The sequence below is a fragment of the Trichomycterus rosablanca genome, chromosome 11 (assembly GCF_030014385.1).
Source record: "Trichomycterus rosablanca isolate fTriRos1 chromosome 11, fTriRos1.hap1, whole genome shotgun sequence".
In the NCBI taxonomy this organism is placed as follows: Eukaryota; Metazoa; Chordata; class Actinopteri; order Siluriformes; family Trichomycteridae; genus Trichomycterus; species Trichomycterus rosablanca.
The window spans coordinates 33,030,304-33,047,665 of NC_085998.1; the positions used below are offsets into that span (position 1 = coordinate 33,030,304).

The 17,362-nt window shown below is 36.6% G+C and overlaps 2 protein-coding genes across 5 annotated transcripts; both read left to right on the forward strand.

Moving 5' to 3' along the window:
• The first annotated feature begins 107 nt into the window (after positions 1 to 107).
• On the forward strand, positions 108 to 8,222 carry mlc1 (modulator of VRAC current 1). Of its 4 annotated transcripts, XM_063004759.1 has the most exons (12): positions 108 to 200; positions 1,933 to 2,183; positions 3,282 to 3,371; positions 3,486 to 3,539; positions 3,632 to 3,733; positions 4,722 to 4,823; positions 4,910 to 4,978; positions 5,667 to 5,783; positions 5,889 to 5,945; positions 6,093 to 6,215; positions 6,804 to 6,965; positions 7,734 to 8,222. In XM_063004759.1, the coding sequence occupies exons 2-12, from the start codon at positions 1,950 to 1,952 to the stop codon at positions 7,812 to 7,814; spliced, it is 1,191 nt and encodes a 396-aa protein (XP_062860829.1). In that variant the 5' UTR covers positions 108 to 200; positions 1,933 to 1,949; the 3' UTR covers positions 7,815 to 8,222. The 4 variants fall into 4 exon arrangements, with proteins under 4 accessions (XP_062860829.1, XP_062860830.1, XP_062860831.1 ...); XM_063004760.1 differs by lacking the exon at positions 7,734 to 8,222 and having other exon boundaries at positions 6,771 to 6,813; XM_063004761.1 differs by lacking the exon at positions 108 to 200 and having other exon boundaries at positions 2,096 to 2,183; positions 3,287 to 3,371.
• A 4,509-nt stretch (positions 8,223 to 12,731) lies between these two features.
• On the forward strand, positions 12,732 to 17,362 carry panx2 (pannexin 2). The gene is made up of 5 exons (XM_063004763.1): positions 12,732 to 12,960; positions 13,790 to 14,898; positions 15,658 to 15,790; positions 16,341 to 16,535; positions 17,016 to 17,362. The coding sequence occupies exons 1-5, from the start codon at positions 12,732 to 12,734 to the stop codon at positions 17,300 to 17,302; spliced, it is 1,953 nt and encodes a 650-aa protein (XP_062860833.1). The 3' UTR covers positions 17,303 to 17,362.

Sequence of the window (17,362 nt, forward strand, 5' to 3'; positions counted from 1 at the left end):
ACACTGATTCGACATTTTTGTTCTTCTCTTTTAACTGCTCCAAAAGTTTTAGAGGGTAGTGAGAGAGGAAAAGGGTGAGGGGGTGGGGAGGGACAGATTTTGCCAGGACTAACAGGCTGAGTGTCTGGGTGCCATGGGTGCACTTGAAGGACGCTTGTTGGATTGACATAAATCTGCAGGAACATCACCAAGCCAAACAGGTGAGTGTTGAAAGTCAGAAATTATAAGACAAGACAGGTCTTATTTAGGAAGAAAGTGTGGCTGACAGAAATTCAGCGGGGGAGGGGAGGGGACAGCTTGTTTTTGTGAACTTGAATGAATCAGTGCTCTCTTGTTCCTGTCCGTCATGGACATCTTCACCCTGTTAATGTCACTTTTCTTCAATCAGCATGCAAATCAGTGTAACGATGAATGATCTGGAAAATCTAGTAGTATGTATTAAAATCCTTTAGAGTAGATTTGATAATAAACAACTTATTAAAATGCAGAAATTAAAGTATTTAAAGTCTCTTTTACCATTTTTATAATAAATGGCATATATGTGTGCAATGCCAAACTGAAAATATTTGCATTACAATTACGTTGGGGATGAATGCCAGTACCGTACAGTATCAGTTTTAGCTTTAATGATTGCCTCTTTATTTTTGCAATCCTCTAATGGTGGTCATGTATAATAATAATACATTTGCATTAAACTATTAATGCATCAATACAAATGATGCATTGGAGATGTATTGGAAATCAAATTAAGATTAGGATTACGCTACATGTTTTTTCATTTTTTAATTACAACGTGCCTAATTGGTCTATGCCCTTAAAGGAATACTACAAAATTGTTTAATCAAATCTATATTTATCATACCTGTTGCTACCACAGACTATACAAATAATACTCACTCACTCACTCACTCACTCACTTTCTTAACCACTTATCCAATTATGGTCACTGGGGGGTGGGGGTGTTGGTGGGTGCTGGAGCCTATCCCAGCTTTTCAATGAGTGCAAGACACACAGTAAAACCCTGGACATAGCGCCAGTCCATTGCAGGGCAGACACACGTACATACATACACACACACACACACACACACACACACATTCACCTATAGGACAATTCAGTGTCTCCAGTTAACCTGACTGCAAGTTTTTGGGCTGTGGGAGGAAACCGGAGGAAACCCACGCAGACACAGGGAGAACATGCAAACTCTCCTAGCCACCATGCCACCCATACTATACAAGTAATAGATACACATAATCATTGTGCTGTAAGGACAAAGTACAGAGAATACCAGTTTTCTTAAGTATTTGCATGTTAACATTGCAACCTTTAAATATTGTGGTACTTAAAGCCAGATGTTACTGCTTTGTATTCAGATGGGAAATAAAGTAGAATAAATATTATTGTAGTACTTAATAAAAAAAGTGTTTACTGTTTAGTGTTTTTGCTATTTGTAAGAAATGTACATGCTTTTATTAATTGTATCAGTTAATGTCAATAAGATATTATAGTTAAGTGATAAATAGTTAAGTGCATATGTGTTTTGTTTTTTACATTATGATTTTGTCCTACCATGGGTTTATTTTTAGTGAAGTTATTCATGCTGATATCCTATGATCTCACCCTCTTCCCCCAAAACTTCTAATCAAAATGTATAGACCAAAATAATAATACATAAATATATCTCTGTATAGCCCACAATTTAACAACATCATACAAAGTATATTTGTCTCCAGTTTTGATTATTCTACCATAGAGTTTCTGGGTTACATGTAAAACAATGACAGTGTAAATGCAAACTGGCACAATCTGTAGTTGCAATCTGTACTCATATTGTGTGTGGTATTGATATTTAATTTACTAAAACTGTAACTTATCCCAGTTTATGAGAGGTCTTTGATCTAGAGTTTTTGTTCTAAAATTTTTTATCCAAAGATTACAGTAAAAGGTCAATGATGCAGAGGGAGGACGAAGCACGGGAGGAGTTTAGCTACACCCACATACCCACTCTGGAACGAGCAAGCATGAGTGGCTCGCTGAGCAGGCGAATGGAACGAGAAATGGAGAGAGCGGAGAGGGACAGCTACATAGTGGACGTGAGAGCCAGTGACCTGGAGCTGGACGAAGCTGAGCCATTACACCCCTGCCTCAGCTACAGAGCCTGGCTTTACAGCATCCTCATAGGGGTGAGAGCACACTGGGGTTTTGTCAAATCTTTCCGACGATTTACTAAATTACATTTAAAAAATCATACCCATGATTTTTCTCATGCAACATTGCCAACTTACTTGATCTGTTGATATAGAATATTTGTGGTGTCACTGTTAATAACTCCAAAAAGATAAACATCCCATTGCTTTCAAACACAGAAGCATTTAAAACAAGTTAGGACTGAAATTATAGAGAAACACACATTTGGAAAAGGATATAAGATCATACCAAGGGTAATGTTCAGTGTATCATAAGGAAGTGGAAAAAAATAAGAAACTGCAGCCACACTTCCTAGGTCAGGCCACCTTTCCAAACTTAGTCACCCATTTAGGAGGGAAGTCCTCTGAATGGATTTTGTGACACTAATTCTTGTAGATGTATGTGACTGTAACCACAGTGGATGTTAATCTATCAACTGTATTTAAAGTGTTACATCAAAATAACCTTTATAAAATAGCTTCAAGGGGGAGGTCCTTACTGGAAAAAAAAGTTTATATCTTAAATTTAAAAAAATAATAAATCAATCTTTTTTTATTTGAGAAAAACCAACAATGTGCCACAAAAACACACATTAACCATGTTAGACTATTCCCACTGTAAAATATGATGTTAGTAGCACCATGTGATGCAAATGGTTTTTAATGGCAAGGATTTGCAATCTCAATGGGATTGAAAGAAAAATTCAAAACTCGAACATAGAAGAAAGTTTGTCTTTCAAAAAGCCAATGAACCAAAACACACTCCAAGTTAAAATAATGTCTTAAAGTATTCCAATCAAAATCCTAATCTTAACACAACTATGGGGAGACCACAGTATTGCAGTACATCACCACTTGCCAACTAACCAAGTTTAAAACTTAATAGTAAATAATGTAATAATTTTATACAAAGCAAAGGCAACTTTTTTACATTGTTAAAAGTAATTGAAACTGATTAAAACATGACATTTCCTAGTCAATTTACTATAAATACCAGATTGTAACTTGATTTATTTTGTTTATTTTAGTAATGGTTATAAAATGTATTTCTGCATTTTTTCAGTCTGTGTATGTTCCTCTGTGTGTAATTCTTAGTGTAGTCTCTTGATCACAGCTGGATTCTCTATCTATCTGGGTAATGTGTTTCCTGATGACATGGACTACCTGCGCTGTGCTGCTGGAGCAGTGAGTGTGATTCATGCAACCAAACTAAAAGATCCAAATTTAAATTTTCTAGTCAGAACTTTTACTCTTGATATGGCTTTACTAATTTTAAGTCACATTGTTTGGCTTTTTAAGAGTATTCCAGCTGCCGTGGTGAGTTTTGCCATCGCTGTAAAGTGGCGTGTTGCAGTAAGTGTACAGGACTTATGAATATACTATAAATAATTCAGTAATGTAAAAATGTACGGACTGATTAAAACAGAATGCATTTGTTTTTCCAGGTGTCTGATTTTCAGATGGTGTATGTATCCACATTTGCTGTAATAACCACATGTCTGGTGTGGTTTGGTTGTAAGCTGGTTCTGAGCCCCTCAGCTGTCAATGTGAGTATTTTGCAATGACATTTTTACATTGTTACAGGGTTTACAACTTTATATTTATCTACCTTCTCTATAGCACATTGGCTATTTCACAGACAATAATTTTAACATTTATCCTGTACTAAGAAAAAACTCACTTCTAATTTGAGTTGTGTCAAAAAGTAGGAAGTTGACTGTAGATGTAAAAAGCAATTCCATGTTAAATCATATAATTTTGTTGGTTTGTCAAGGTATTTCCATAATGCATTGGGAAACTATTCTTCTAAAATATATAATGCAAATTTATTATAAATCCTGTTTTTTAAAATAATTTTAGACTAAATACAAATACGTCCTTTTACATTCTGAATACTTGTATTTGGTTACAAGTTCAATCCTACTTCTAATCAAAATCTAGATAGTTTTGTTGAGCAGGTTAATAGATAACAAGATAAAACAGGCTAAGAGCTACAAAGTTACCATCAAAGCCAGCTACTGGCAACCCAAGCTCTTGAGAAAGACAAACATGCAAGTAGCAAGTCTCAAGCAATGAGCCAGCTGAAAGGGGACTAACAAAGTCAGATTTTATGGGTCCACATGACTGCAGTGAATTAACACTTAATGTGCGCCTCCATACCCCCGTCTGTGCCCCATGCCGGTCTATATGATAGGGTGGGCCGTTACACAGAAATATTTTTTTCTTTGCCACAGAATTTTACAGAATGTCATAAAGAAAGTTAATGAATGTGAATTGTGAGTAAACAACATGCTATTCCACTGTTTTACTAACAGATCTCACATAAAGGCTTATTGTTTTGACTTCTACTATGCCCTCAACATTCACTTTTGCATTCCTTATAATTTAAAATGATGTCAATATGTCATTCTCACTGGTCTATATCATACCATAGACTTTTGTTAGACTACTTGTATTTTAAAGCATTAGTTTTATAGTTTTATAGTCTTATATTTTAAACATTTAAATGATAACAGTTTATGTATTCATGGCTAGATCAACTTTAATCTGATTCTGCTCACACTGCTGGAAGGCCTCATGGCTGGCACTGTCATCCTGTCAGCTCGTTCTGTGGAGGACTGCTGCAGCCATAGCAAGGTCAAGCTCTCTCTGTTTGTATTGCATTCTAATATGTCGAGATGCTTTATTCAAAATATTTTTATATTATGATTTATTTTCTTCAGCCAGTGTATGACGGCCCTGTGGCAGTGACCCATGCTGTATTTCCTTCAAGACTTCTCAAGGCTTATTCTGTAAGTCATCTATCAATAATAAACTGAGGAAAAGCATAGACAGAGAGAGAGAGAGAGAGAGAGCGAGAGCGAGAGAAAGAGACTTGTATATTGGAGTTTTATGCTTTGTAACGTAGTGAATGTGTTACTTATGGAAGATGTGTGGGTTAACTTCCCTTTAAAAACTTTAAAACTGACACATTACATTAAGATTACATATGATTACATAACATTTGGCACCTGAGTTCAGTACAATTCCTGTTTTTAATTGTGGTTAGTAAAACTTGTTGCCTGTTACCCTGCTTAGTTTTTTTTCTAACTCGCTGTGTGCTGGGGGTATTTGTCAGTTAAAATAACTTTAGATTAGCTTTAGATTAGATTAGCTAAATGAATCAATTACAGATTTTGCAAGCTGTAATGAACACTCCTCGCAACACAAATTTCTGTAATGAAAGAACAACAGAGCGCATGCATTGAACTACTTGTTCTTACTAAAAAAAAAACATTTTAAATATGTTACACTTATTATATCCTTATACTGTATATATTTTTCAGTGTATAAAAAAAGCCTTCAAATTGGGTTATACAATTTCAAGTCAAAATGTTAAAAGTGTGAAAGGTCTTAATACCCAGCTGTGAAAAAGGTTTTTGTGTTTGTGGGAATTAGGAATTAGGATTGGATCTTAGCATTGTGTTTTCTGATCTAAAGGTGATTGAGGTGATTGTTGGGATATCTGCTGTATTTGGTGGCATTATTGCTCTCAACATGGACGCTCTGCTGCCAGGGCCCTACCTCTCTGTCACGTTCTTCTGGATTCTAATAGCTGTAAGTTCTAATTGCAATGGCTACGAATAATATATAGTCAAAAGTATTTTTGTAGATATGATGTCTGTGTCTACAATTTTAAATATCAATGTATTTTCTTTACAGTGTTTCCCAAGTGCCATAGCCAGTCATGTGGTATCAGAATATCCAAGCAAGTGTCTGGTAAGTCATCTTGGGTTTGTCCTGATGGGGGTTCTCCATCATTGTTACTATTGTCTGTTTGCTTAATAAAAACACATGTGGGTTTTTTTCCTCTGTACTGTCTCAATATTAAAATGTATTTTTATACTCTCTTTCTTTGACAATTAGGTAGAAACACTGATTGTCATCAGCAGTGTCACCTCACCACTGCTTTTCTCTGCCTCTGGCTACTTGTCCAGCAGTGTACTAAGTTTTATTGAGATTTTTCTCCATGATGTGCCCATAGCAAAGGTAAGCTAGTTTTAAACTGCAAAACAAAGAAATAAAATTGAGATCAGTAGCAGCAAAATTGTTTCCTATGTATTCATTAGAACCAATGGACAAATTTACTGGTGTAACAGGTCCACGTGGCATGGAGCTTACAGAATTATGCTCATCTGTCATGTCATTTATGGCCACATACATATGGATAAACTTTTCTTAACAGCCAGTCACCTGCGTGTTAATTCGCTTTAAGTAAAATGATTTGTATTTAATCATGGTTTCTCACTTACAGTGTTGCTGCCCCCCTGTTGGCACCTGTTACTTTTCTCTGAAACCATATTGTTGGGCTGACTCTTTATTTTTTCCTGGGAGCCCACCCAAACAATGTGCCTGGCAGGCAGGCCTTTCTGAATTTTTATACTTTTGAGATATGAGATATGTATGTTATGACAGTTTGTGTTATTTAAATAATTTCTGCAAATGTTTAACAATACTAATTTTCTAAGATCAAGTTTTTGACACAGTTGCAGAAATCAGCCTGAATACCTAAGACTGCCATGACATTCTTATCCTTCACTTTAGATTTTTCCTTCACTTTGATTGATGTGTGTGCAGCAATCATATGACATCTTACTGCTGATCCTAATGGTGCTGCTGCTGGCTCAGGCAGGCCTGACACTGGCCACTGTGGTGCACTGCGCTTCCTACAAAGGTCAGCTGCGCAGTGGGGCACCAGAGAGGGAGGACAATCCATCAATAGATCCACACAAATATGAGGTAGCAAACTCTTGTGATAGGCACACACTTCTTGTGTAATTTAATTATTACCTGATAAATTTGTAACAATTATTTTTCTATTTGATTAAAGACCTAAAACTTATTTACTTAGTTAATGGATATCTATGATGTGGTGATGTCACTTGTCAAGATTACAGGGCTCCTATTAAACATGAGATAGAACCTTAAGATCTTCTGAAAAATTTGGACAGACAAGATAATACATTCTGCACATCTACTGTATTAAGACTTGACTATGTTCTTTCTGCAGAAGCTTTTTAAATTTTTTTAGTTGGTTGACTAAAGCTGAGATTTTTTTTAATTTTTAAAATGTAAATGAATTGCAAGATAAACAAAGACACATTCGGATGTCTAAGATGCTGTTTTCAATAGTGTTTTTCCACCACATATTAAAAACTAATCAGTTGAGCAAATTATGTTTTTGTTCTGCATATAAGGTGTACAGTGCCAACAATGTTATATACCTGTTGTAAAAGAGTACATGTGGTGTAATGTACCCCCCCCCCCTCATATAATGTCTTTCCATGTGCCTGAATGTCAGTAGTAGGGGGGCTTATTAGTGCCAAAGAAATGGTTACCTTCCACTGTAATAGTACCATCTGTGAAGGCATCATTAATGCTTTTTTGAAGAAACATATCTTGCTAATTTTTGACACTGAATCCTCTAAACCAAGCCAAAATTAGCTTACTCTGTGTGTGTATATATATATATTACAAATGCCATCTATTCTCTTTACTCTTTTCTAGCTAAGAGGATCTAATGGCACACTGCGAGATTTTGACAAAGAGAAGGCCTGGAAGGCAGTGGTAGTGCAAATGGCTCAGTAAACACAGAGAGAAAGAACAAACAAGGAACAATCAAATGTGTGTAGAGGAGGAATAAGGAGGTATAGTTCAATGACAGTAAGAATGTTTGGTAACCGTGAATTACAAGTATTCAAAATACCTATTCAGAATAAAAAATTTAAAAAAAGATATATATATATACAGTATATATATATATATATATATATATATATATTTTACACCGATTTTACAATTTAGAATTTGGCTACTACTACTATTTAGCTCAGTGGTTATACATTTTAATGCTTGACATATGTTTATTTTGTATACTTATTTAAATATGCACATGTTTAACATGCATGGCTGTGTTCTATCTCATGTCCCTAACATCAAACATCTTATTAACACCTTATTAATTTTCTTAGTTTGACTTTATGCACTGGTTTTATGAATAGTCATTATTTTTGACAATATATATAATAATGTAATAGGTCCATTTTAGAACCTTACTTACATGTAACATGTACTTTGAAAAAATATTTAACATATTTTCTGTCTTCTTATTCTATTGTTTATATAAAAATAAATTTTAAATAAAAATTAAATATCTATAATTCGAAGTTATAATTCAAGCAAACCATTATTCAAAATTATTTTAATGCAATTTGCTTTGTAGAGTGAATGTTTTTTTGTTGTTGTTGTTGTTGTTGTTTTTGTTTCTATTATTTGTTTTTATCCAAAATGGTTTAAAATGTGATATACAAGATATACCTGAATACTGCCCAATCCTGCTGCCAAGCCATGTACCCCAGAGATTCTGTTATTGAAGGTATAATACATGTCTCACTAAAACTCAACTCAAACTTGGAATTCAAGACTTTCTATGAGGATGACACATATGCTTGCATGTACAGTATAGCTAAATTTATACATTTAAGTGAAATAAGCAATGTAATCCTGTCACATTCACAAACATCCTCCTTTATTCTTATACTAAATTTTATTTTCTAATCAATACATACATGTAATACACAAAATCACATTTGTCACATCTATGCAAGTCAAGTATTGTCTCTGCTATATAAATTGGTAATGTATCCTGCAATTTTTTTGTATCTTTGTCTTTTTAATAAAACATAATTAGTTTGTGTTTGCCCTGTGTGTTTCTCTCTTACTTGTATACTATTTTAAAGAGTCTTTGCAACAAAGAACCTTTTTGCATGTATTAGTTAGTTAGTTGTTTAAGCCTGGCTGCTACTGTATTTCCTTGCTAAGCAATGATTCTGGAAGTAAAGTAGTTTAAAAAGTGGAAGTACAAAACATTTTCCAAACCATTTTACTATAGTACCAGCCTGAAGCTTTACTACAGAGCAGGTTAGGTACATGGATTAATACTTTTTTTACCCTAGAATCTGTATCAAGATGTATCACACTAGGCAATGTTTAGCTTTCTAGTTTTGTTAAGCTTGTGCCTCTTTAACCTCAGATGGTCATAGTCAATGTTTATTATATGTATGTTCTGATATGTTTCTCTGCTCATCATAGTTGTAAAGGGTGGTAATGAATGTGGTTAATTTTCTGCTCACCACTGTTGAAAGAAGCGTAAAAGGTGCTATGGCCTACCTGTCAGCTTGAACAACAGGGCAGATTTCCTAATAAAGCAAGCATTGAGGCTGCATGTGGCCTACCTGAAAGTAAGAAATGATTTCCTCTGTCACGTTTAATCATGACTTCAGCTTAAAGCTTAAAGGAAATCTACTGTGACTCTAAAGCATCATCAGGCAATAATTGTAGCAAATTGTGTCCCTGTTCTAGCAGAGTGATTTTTATTGCATGCTATAACAATGATCTGTGGTGATTATGACATAATGTAATTACAATTTGGATTGACTTACAGAAATGTGGGTAGGTTGGGATAGGAACACTGTCAGAAACAATGACTCCCCAATGTCTGATAATATCTAAGTGTCTCATACTTTGATTACTAAAATGTACAGAATATGCGAAAAAAAAATTTAATTAAACAAATTTTATATAAAACTATGAATGAATATCACTATGATTAAAGGTATATTGACATGATAGTCTAAACGTGTGCATATTAAAATTACAAACAAAAAATATTAACAAGAATTTTGATATGTATTATATGATGGGGTAACATAAGTCTTGAAGACCTGGGTTTGATCCACTAGTCACTGTCTTTAGCCATGTTTTCATGGTCTGTCTTCCTTTTACATTTACTTTTCAGGCATTTGTCAATTGCCTTATTCCAAAGAAACTTATAATTGAAACAACATTTAAAGTTTTGATGTATAGGAACTCTCCTCAAGGCCCCAACAGTGACAGTGTGGCGAGGCTTGAACCTAACACTTCCCAACAATAGTATCTTAACCACTGAGCCACTATCCTTTGTAAATATTCCAGTTTACTCCTATCTCCAACAATTACGCAGTAAGCTGATTTTCTAAACTGTATTCTAATTGTCCCCTTTGTATAAGTAAGTAACTGTGTAGGTTAGGTATCCATATGATGGATTGGCACTATCCCACCTTTTATGTGTATGCACCAGCTCTGCTTACAGACCCATGAGTTTATAATAAGAATTTTAAATTTGCCTTGTGCCTTTTGCCTTGTGTTATCCAGACCTGCAACAACCCTGTCCAGAATAAAGCTAATGATAATAATACGTTAAACTTGTACACATGTGCACTAGGGTGTAACTTTTTTGTAGTTGCACAAATATTGTGGATATTTTGCATTGAGCTCCAGTACAGAGGTAACCAGATCTGCTTATTATTATATAAAAAAAACACCTTAGTAATCGTCTAGAACAAGTGTTATAAAATAACAGGCAGTTGTTGATGCGCGTCGTTTGTTTCCCTGAGGAATCCAGCTGCTGCAGCGGTGAAAGTGGGGCTATATTTGGAAACGGTGGCGATGCACGGCGCTAACCGGTACAGACTGGTTTGGGGAGGGGGTGACACGGGGATGGAAAGCGTTTGTCTGGGGAGGACTTAAGACAAAAAGATCTAGAAATCAATGTGTATCTATAAAATAACCTTGGCTGTGTTTGGAGGTGTTTGCTATAAGTTTAAGGACGTTATTTCTGGTGAGTGGTTGAATCAGCATCAGCTGTAGTTAATTAGCTGTATAACCGTGTGCTGCCTTCAAGATGTAATGACAAAACTGTTGGGAGCGTTTTCGATTAATCTCTGTCGGTTGATTTTTATTGTGTGCTGAAGGTCACTGAGGGCTCTTCGGTGAACTCGGGAACTGTGCACAAGTGAGAGACCGTGGAAAAAAAATCCCTGAAGTCTGTGAGGATGAAGAAAAACGAGGAGAAGGCGGAACAAACGGCTGTGCCCGGATACACGCTATAACGGCTCACCCGCACTGCAGATTAACTCTTCACTCACCGAGGATGCTCTCAAAATACTGGTGAGTACAATTAAAACCATACACCGTATCCTCGGTTCACATTTCTTCTCATGGGCAGGTGTTTTACTAGCCAGCGACAGTTCGGTACACAATGTACAGGTAGACAGAGACCGGCGCCGGTGCGCTGATGTGCATTACCTCTAACAGAACCGACAGCACTGATACAGTTCACTTGACCGCTCGCATCTTATACAGTTTTTGGCTCTTTTTTGCCCTAATGTTATTCACATTGGCCTCACACTAAAATACAACACCTTAATGACAATAACAGGACATGCTTGAGCGTTTGGTCACTGATGAATGCACACTTGAGTGCTGTCAAACCCATGAGATTCTCTTCAACAGCAGTGCACATGGACAGCTCCTGCCTGTCCTGTGACTGCAAATCAGCCGTAACAAGAATGCTGTAGGCAACATCCCAAAATTTGTACTCTCGTATAGGATATATGGCTGCAACTAATATTATTACCTGGCCATCCCTAGATTCCTAGGTGGCTCAGTGGGTAGCACTGTTGCCTAACAGCAAGCAGGTCCTGGATTCGAGGTGGGATGGTCCGGGTCCTTTCTGTGTGGAGTTTTCATGTTCTCCTCCTGTCTGCCTGGGGTTTTCTTCGGGAGCTCCGGTTTCCTCTCACACTCCAAAGACATGTAAGTGAGGTGAATTGGAGATACAAAATTGTCCATGACTGTGTTTGACATTAAACTTGTGAACTAATGAATCTTGTGTAACGAGTAACTGCCGTAAGTGTGTAAAACATGATGTTAAAATTTGAATAAATAAACCTAGACTTTAACCAGAACATTGTAAAACATAATCTTTCCTCTTTTTAAACTGCTTTACTTGCTTATGTTTGGTTTTTGACACATCAACTTCTTTTTAACCTCACCTTTATGTTCTCAATTTCTTTCTAAATAATTTTAAATTCATTGTCTTCACAATGACCACAAGCTGTCCAGGTCCACACTTTGTTCTTACAATAAAACACTAACAAATAGTTTAGCAGGTTATGGAGTGTTTGGCATCCTTTGTCACTGCATGTTGTGCATCTTTGCAGAACACTAACTTTTGGGGAGAACAGCAACAGTACCCTACGTCTGCTATTAGTTAACAGTTTGTTGTAATGTGAATGAATGAGCACATTGGCCTTTACAAATTCCTGTGTAGCTATTTACAGCTTTATACCTTTCTTCAAATCTTCATTTATGTTAATTAAATATCTTGCTCTGGACTGTTGCTCTTGCTCTTGTTTTTGATGATCTGTACATCTTTTGTTTGCAGATGTATTATAAGGAAAGCCTAGGAGATAGTTTGACGCCAGACCGAAAAGAACGGCGACAGAATATTTACACTGGATTTTTTTCAACCTGCACAGACCAAGCACAGTACTACACAATTTAAGAAACACCAAAAAAGCTCCTGAAAGAGAATTTCTGGTCAGCCACAATGGTTCTACTGTGAATCTGGCCAATCAGTCAGGTGCAGTGTGGGTTTAGCCGTGGGAAGACTCCAGTTGCCGGATGCAGAATCTCTTTGAGCAGAACTTAGACATGGCCACGGCACTGCTTGCAGGGGAGAAGCTGAAGGAGCTGATCATGCCGGGGTCCACACAGGACGAGAAGGGTGGTGCACTAGCCTGTCTAATGGTGCAGATCAAACTGGAGCTGCCTTTCGATAGGGTTGTTACTATTGGAACAGTCATCATCCCCATTCTGTTAGTCACTCTGGTCTTCACACGAAACTTCGCAGGTTGGTTTTTATAATAATTGAACTATGTGTATTATTTATATCGATTAGATCTATTGGTAATTTTTCCCACCTCTTAAATACATTCTAGTAGATGGACTACTTATGTTATTGAAGGATGCACTGCAATGCATTTAGGGCCTTTTTTTCCAAATTGTGGCCAATGTTCCTGGGATAAGCTGTAGATCAATAACAGATGAACAAATAGACAAAATGAATGAGCAAATTATGAAGTGAACAAATGTATACTCATAACACCCTCACCCCTCAAATGATGCTATTTTTTTTACTGGCTGTCTTGGGTATTTTAATTTTAATAACATCTCTAGTATACCTTGGTGGAGTACTATGTAGTGTAGTGTAATGGTGCCACACAGCTCAAGGTTTTGGGTTCAACAGTTTATTTTCTGTGTGTTTGCATGGGCTTAGTCCTTTGTGTTTTCCGTTGCCGTCTATAAACATGAACCTAGCTTGCACCTAACAATTGCTGCTAAACGTAAATAAATAAGTGTTTCATGTTTCGGCACCACTTTATGCTGGTCAGGGTCGCAGCAAGTCTGTTTTCCTGGAATCACTGTAGTAGCACTACAGTCAATCGTGGGGCCTCAGCCAACAGCTTGTCAATATGGAAAGTAAAAAATAACAAAATTGCTGCTTCACCGACTGATAAACAAGGATACAAAAACGAATAAAATAATTTTGTAAAAATAAACAAACAAATTGGTTTTATCTTCAAAAAACCTCTGTCAGGGTATTTAATGTCTTGTTTGGTGTTACAGTGATACATATTGATCTTCCATGCATATTAAAAAGCCATATTATTCTGTTTCAGAGGAATCTATATACTGTTACACCCCACACAACTTTACTCGTGACCAGGCTCTCTATGCAAGAGGTTACTGCTGGACAGAACTGTGTGATGCTGTACCTGGTGTGGAGCCTGAACGCCGGCCATCATTGTTCGAGCACAAGTTTTTGCCCTATGCCCTGCTGGCATTTGCTGGTATCATGTATATACCAGCACTAGGCTGGGAGTTCATGGCATCTACTCGCCTTACCTCAGAACTCAACTTTCTCCTCCAAGAGATCGACAACTGCTACCATCGTGCCGCTGAGGGCCGTGCACCAAAGATCGAGAAGCAGATCCAGTCTAAAGGGCCTGGGATCACTGAGCGCGAGCGGCGGGAGATCATTGAAAATGCTGAGAAGGAGAAGAGTCCTGAGCAGAACCTTTTTGAAAAATATCTAGAACGCAGAGGACAAAGTAACTTTTTAGCAAAGCTGTATTTAGCCAGGCATTTGGCCATCATTTGTCTTAGTTCTATTCCTATTACCTACTTGAGTACATACTATGCCTGGCAGCGGCAAAATGAGTTCACCTGTATGCTTGGTGAGCCACCTGACATCAGTAGCATTCCTGCCATGCACCTCACCGTAAACTGCAAACTGCCAGCTGTGCAGCTCCAGCGCATTATGGCCGCCGTAGACATTGCGCTGCTCTGCACTATGAACCTCATTATTTTAGTTAACCTGCTTCATCTGTTCGTTGTGCGCAAATCCAACTTTGTTTTTGACAAGCTGCACAAAGTTGGCATTAAGACAAGACGTCGTTGGCAGAAGTCACAGTTCTGTGACATTAACATCCTTGCTATGTTTTGTAATGAGAACAGAGACCACATCAAGTCTCTGAACAGGCTGGACTTCATCACCAATGAGAGTGACCTCATGTATGACAACGTGGTACGACAGTTATTGGCTGCGTTAGCTCAGTCCAACCATGATGCCACACCTACTGTTAGAGACTCTGGGATCCAAACAGTTGACCCCAACATGGATCCATCAGTAATTGGGGTTGGAGTGATGGGAGCCGAAACTGTTAAAAGACCCCGGAAGAAGATAAAGTGGATCCCTACGACTAATCATCTACCACAATCATTTAAAGTAAGCTGTCTTGATTAGCATTTGCAGTTTGGTGTATGTGTAAGAGGACATTATTGCATGAGCTTACTTTTAGACATTAGTAAACACATTAAGAAGCTGCATAAAATAGCACTTCTCTTCTAAATTGAAATTATGGTTCACATACAGTCAAGAGGCTAAAATACAAAATATGTACTACATAGTGTAAATATTTTTATAGTTGCACTTTTTGTTATGTCTGGAACAAATTAAACTTGGCTTGCTATCAGTGACTCAAAGAGACGAAGCAACACACTTCTGACATGTAAAAGTTTTGTAAACCTAGGACTTTATTTTATTCCTCAAATTTATTTAAGGCAATAAATTCCCTCAGTAAAATAAGTAAAAATGAATCCTTCAGTTGCAGGTTAATCATGACTAAAATGCTAAAGTTACTGATGAATAGCTAACAAAAACAAGCTACACAAGCTTTTAATTGAATATAATGCTAAACACTGTGTCCCTTGTTATAAATATTTTAGTAAACTACCAAATGAATATTCCAACATTCAAGAAATAATTATTCCTAAATTAAATGGACACATTTTGCCTACCACACATTTAGTTGTACAGTCAGTGCATTATTTCCTAACCACATAGCTACTGTAGTCACATATCTACATTTGTATTTAGTATTTTTTTTTTTTAATTTTGCCAAACTATATCAAATCAAATGTATTTATTTGTATCTTCAGAACATGCCACTTTAGCTAAATTAATTGTGTTTTAATGTTTGTCAAGGAACCTTCAACTCTGACTCGGCTTGAGAACAGCATAAAAGCTGAAAAACCTAAACCTGTGCGGCGGAAAACGGTAGCAGACAGCATCATTGCTCCTCTACTGGACAGCAAGAGCACACAGTACCCTCCAAAAGGTAAGAGAAACAAATTTAACATACCACATATAAAGGATGATTTTTTTTATTTTTGTATACAGTTCAAGTCTTGGGATTTTACTGCTTTCTGGACTTTTATAAACTTCCGTGAATTAAAATTCTTTAAAATTTTATTGTGGGCTTTTTGAAAATCAAACAAAATTTGCTTTGCCAAAATATAAATTCAGCAAATTAGATCATTAACTTGCGGGTAAAGCTTGCTTAACTGGACAGTGACACTTTTGTTAAAGCAGCTTCAAATTCATGGCAAACTTGTTTTTGGTGGTTGTTGGATTATAACTAATGATGTAAAGTTCCTCAAAATATAAGGTGAGCAGTTGGGCATTTTTCTTCATTCTGCTCTACATCTAATGTAAAGCTCTATAAAACTAGTTTCATAGTTTCTACAAAGATTTTGAAAACAGTATAATATACAATTTTATATACTTTGTAACCAACAGTTTATTGTACTTTTTAAATAGAGTAGCATCTTTTAATCCATGTGACATACTTCAGGTCTTTTGATCATGTTTGCCATGTTTCTTGACAGCTACAGACACAAACAATGGCACAGAGAAGAAGCATGCTCGGAACTTCTCTCTGGACGTTCATCCATACATGTCAACCATCCAGAAGCCGAAACCAGAAGTTATTACTCCTCAGCCCCCAGCCGCTGATCATTCTCTGGACTCTGTGTTCATAGAGGGCACACACTCTGTTGTCCATGTGTCCTCCGCTCTCAATGGTAATCCTGCACCTCCAATGAGGGTTTAGCATCAGGGTAACTACTCAGTTGAAGAACATTTCATTTATTTAATATGGTATAGTTTTTCTAAGATGATGACTGTCAGTGGTGGTTCTGGAGATGGTTAAAGCCCCTGAACTTATATTTATAATTAACTTATTTTCTTCAACCTTATACCAACCATCAAAAAAGATTTGGTCTTTTGTAGTGGAGATATTTCAAAATCTAGATCAGCACTTTTAGTATTTGTGCTGGGTCAGTTTTGTGAAATGACCCTTTAGTTTGAGAAAGTAAAACAAACTCCTTTTTGGTGTTACTTTAGAACCCTTTCATGCATATGCAAACAAACCACCTAAATGGGGTAAAAACAGGGGTACAAGACCAATAAAAAAATTAACTGTAATATAATAATAGTAATTTATAAAAAATGTATACATAAAAAAAATATTTTCTAACATTTTTTTTCCTTCAACACTTTAGAAAAGAATGAACCACCTTCCACTGATGTATTTCCCTCAACTACCCTTCCTACGTCCTCCTTTATAAATGGAGAACCCTCTACTTTGCCTCCTGACTTTTCCAAAAACAAGGAGCTAATCAATCCGAACCCAGAGTCTGAGAACCAATCAACATCTTACAACTGCAACTCCTCACACCCGCTGCTTAGCATGCACCACACACTGTACGAGGAGGAGGAAGATGAGCAAAGCAGCAGTGACAAATTGGTGGAGCAACCTGTCAAGCTCATTGCTGCCGGGGAGTGTTGAAGACGCGCACAAAAGTACACAAGCACACTTTTTAGAATTTATATATATTATATATTTAAC

Coding starts and splice junctions, on each gene's coding strand:
- mlc1 (XM_063004759.1), top strand. CDS start 1,950: ATGATGCAGAGGGAGGACGAAGCACGGGAGGAGTTTAGCTACACCCAC. Junction 3,372..3,485: donor TGCGCTGTGCTGCTGGAGCA/GTGAGTGTGATT, acceptor TGGCTTTTTAAG/AGTATTCCAGCTGCCGTGGT. Junction 5,946..6,092: donor AATATCCAAGCAAGTGTCTG/GTAAGTCATCTT, acceptor TTTGACAATTAG/GTAGAAACACTGATTGTCAT.
- panx2 (XM_063004763.1), top strand. CDS start 12,732: ATGCAGAATCTCTTTGAGCAGAACTTAGACATGGCCACGGCACTGCTT. Junction 14,899..15,657: donor ATCTACCACAATCATTTAAA/GTAAGCTGTCTT, acceptor ATGTTTGTCAAG/GAACCTTCAACTCTGACTCG. Junction 16,536..17,015: donor TGTGTCCTCCGCTCTCAATG/GTAATCCTGCAC, acceptor TCAACACTTTAG/AAAAGAATGAACCACCTTCC.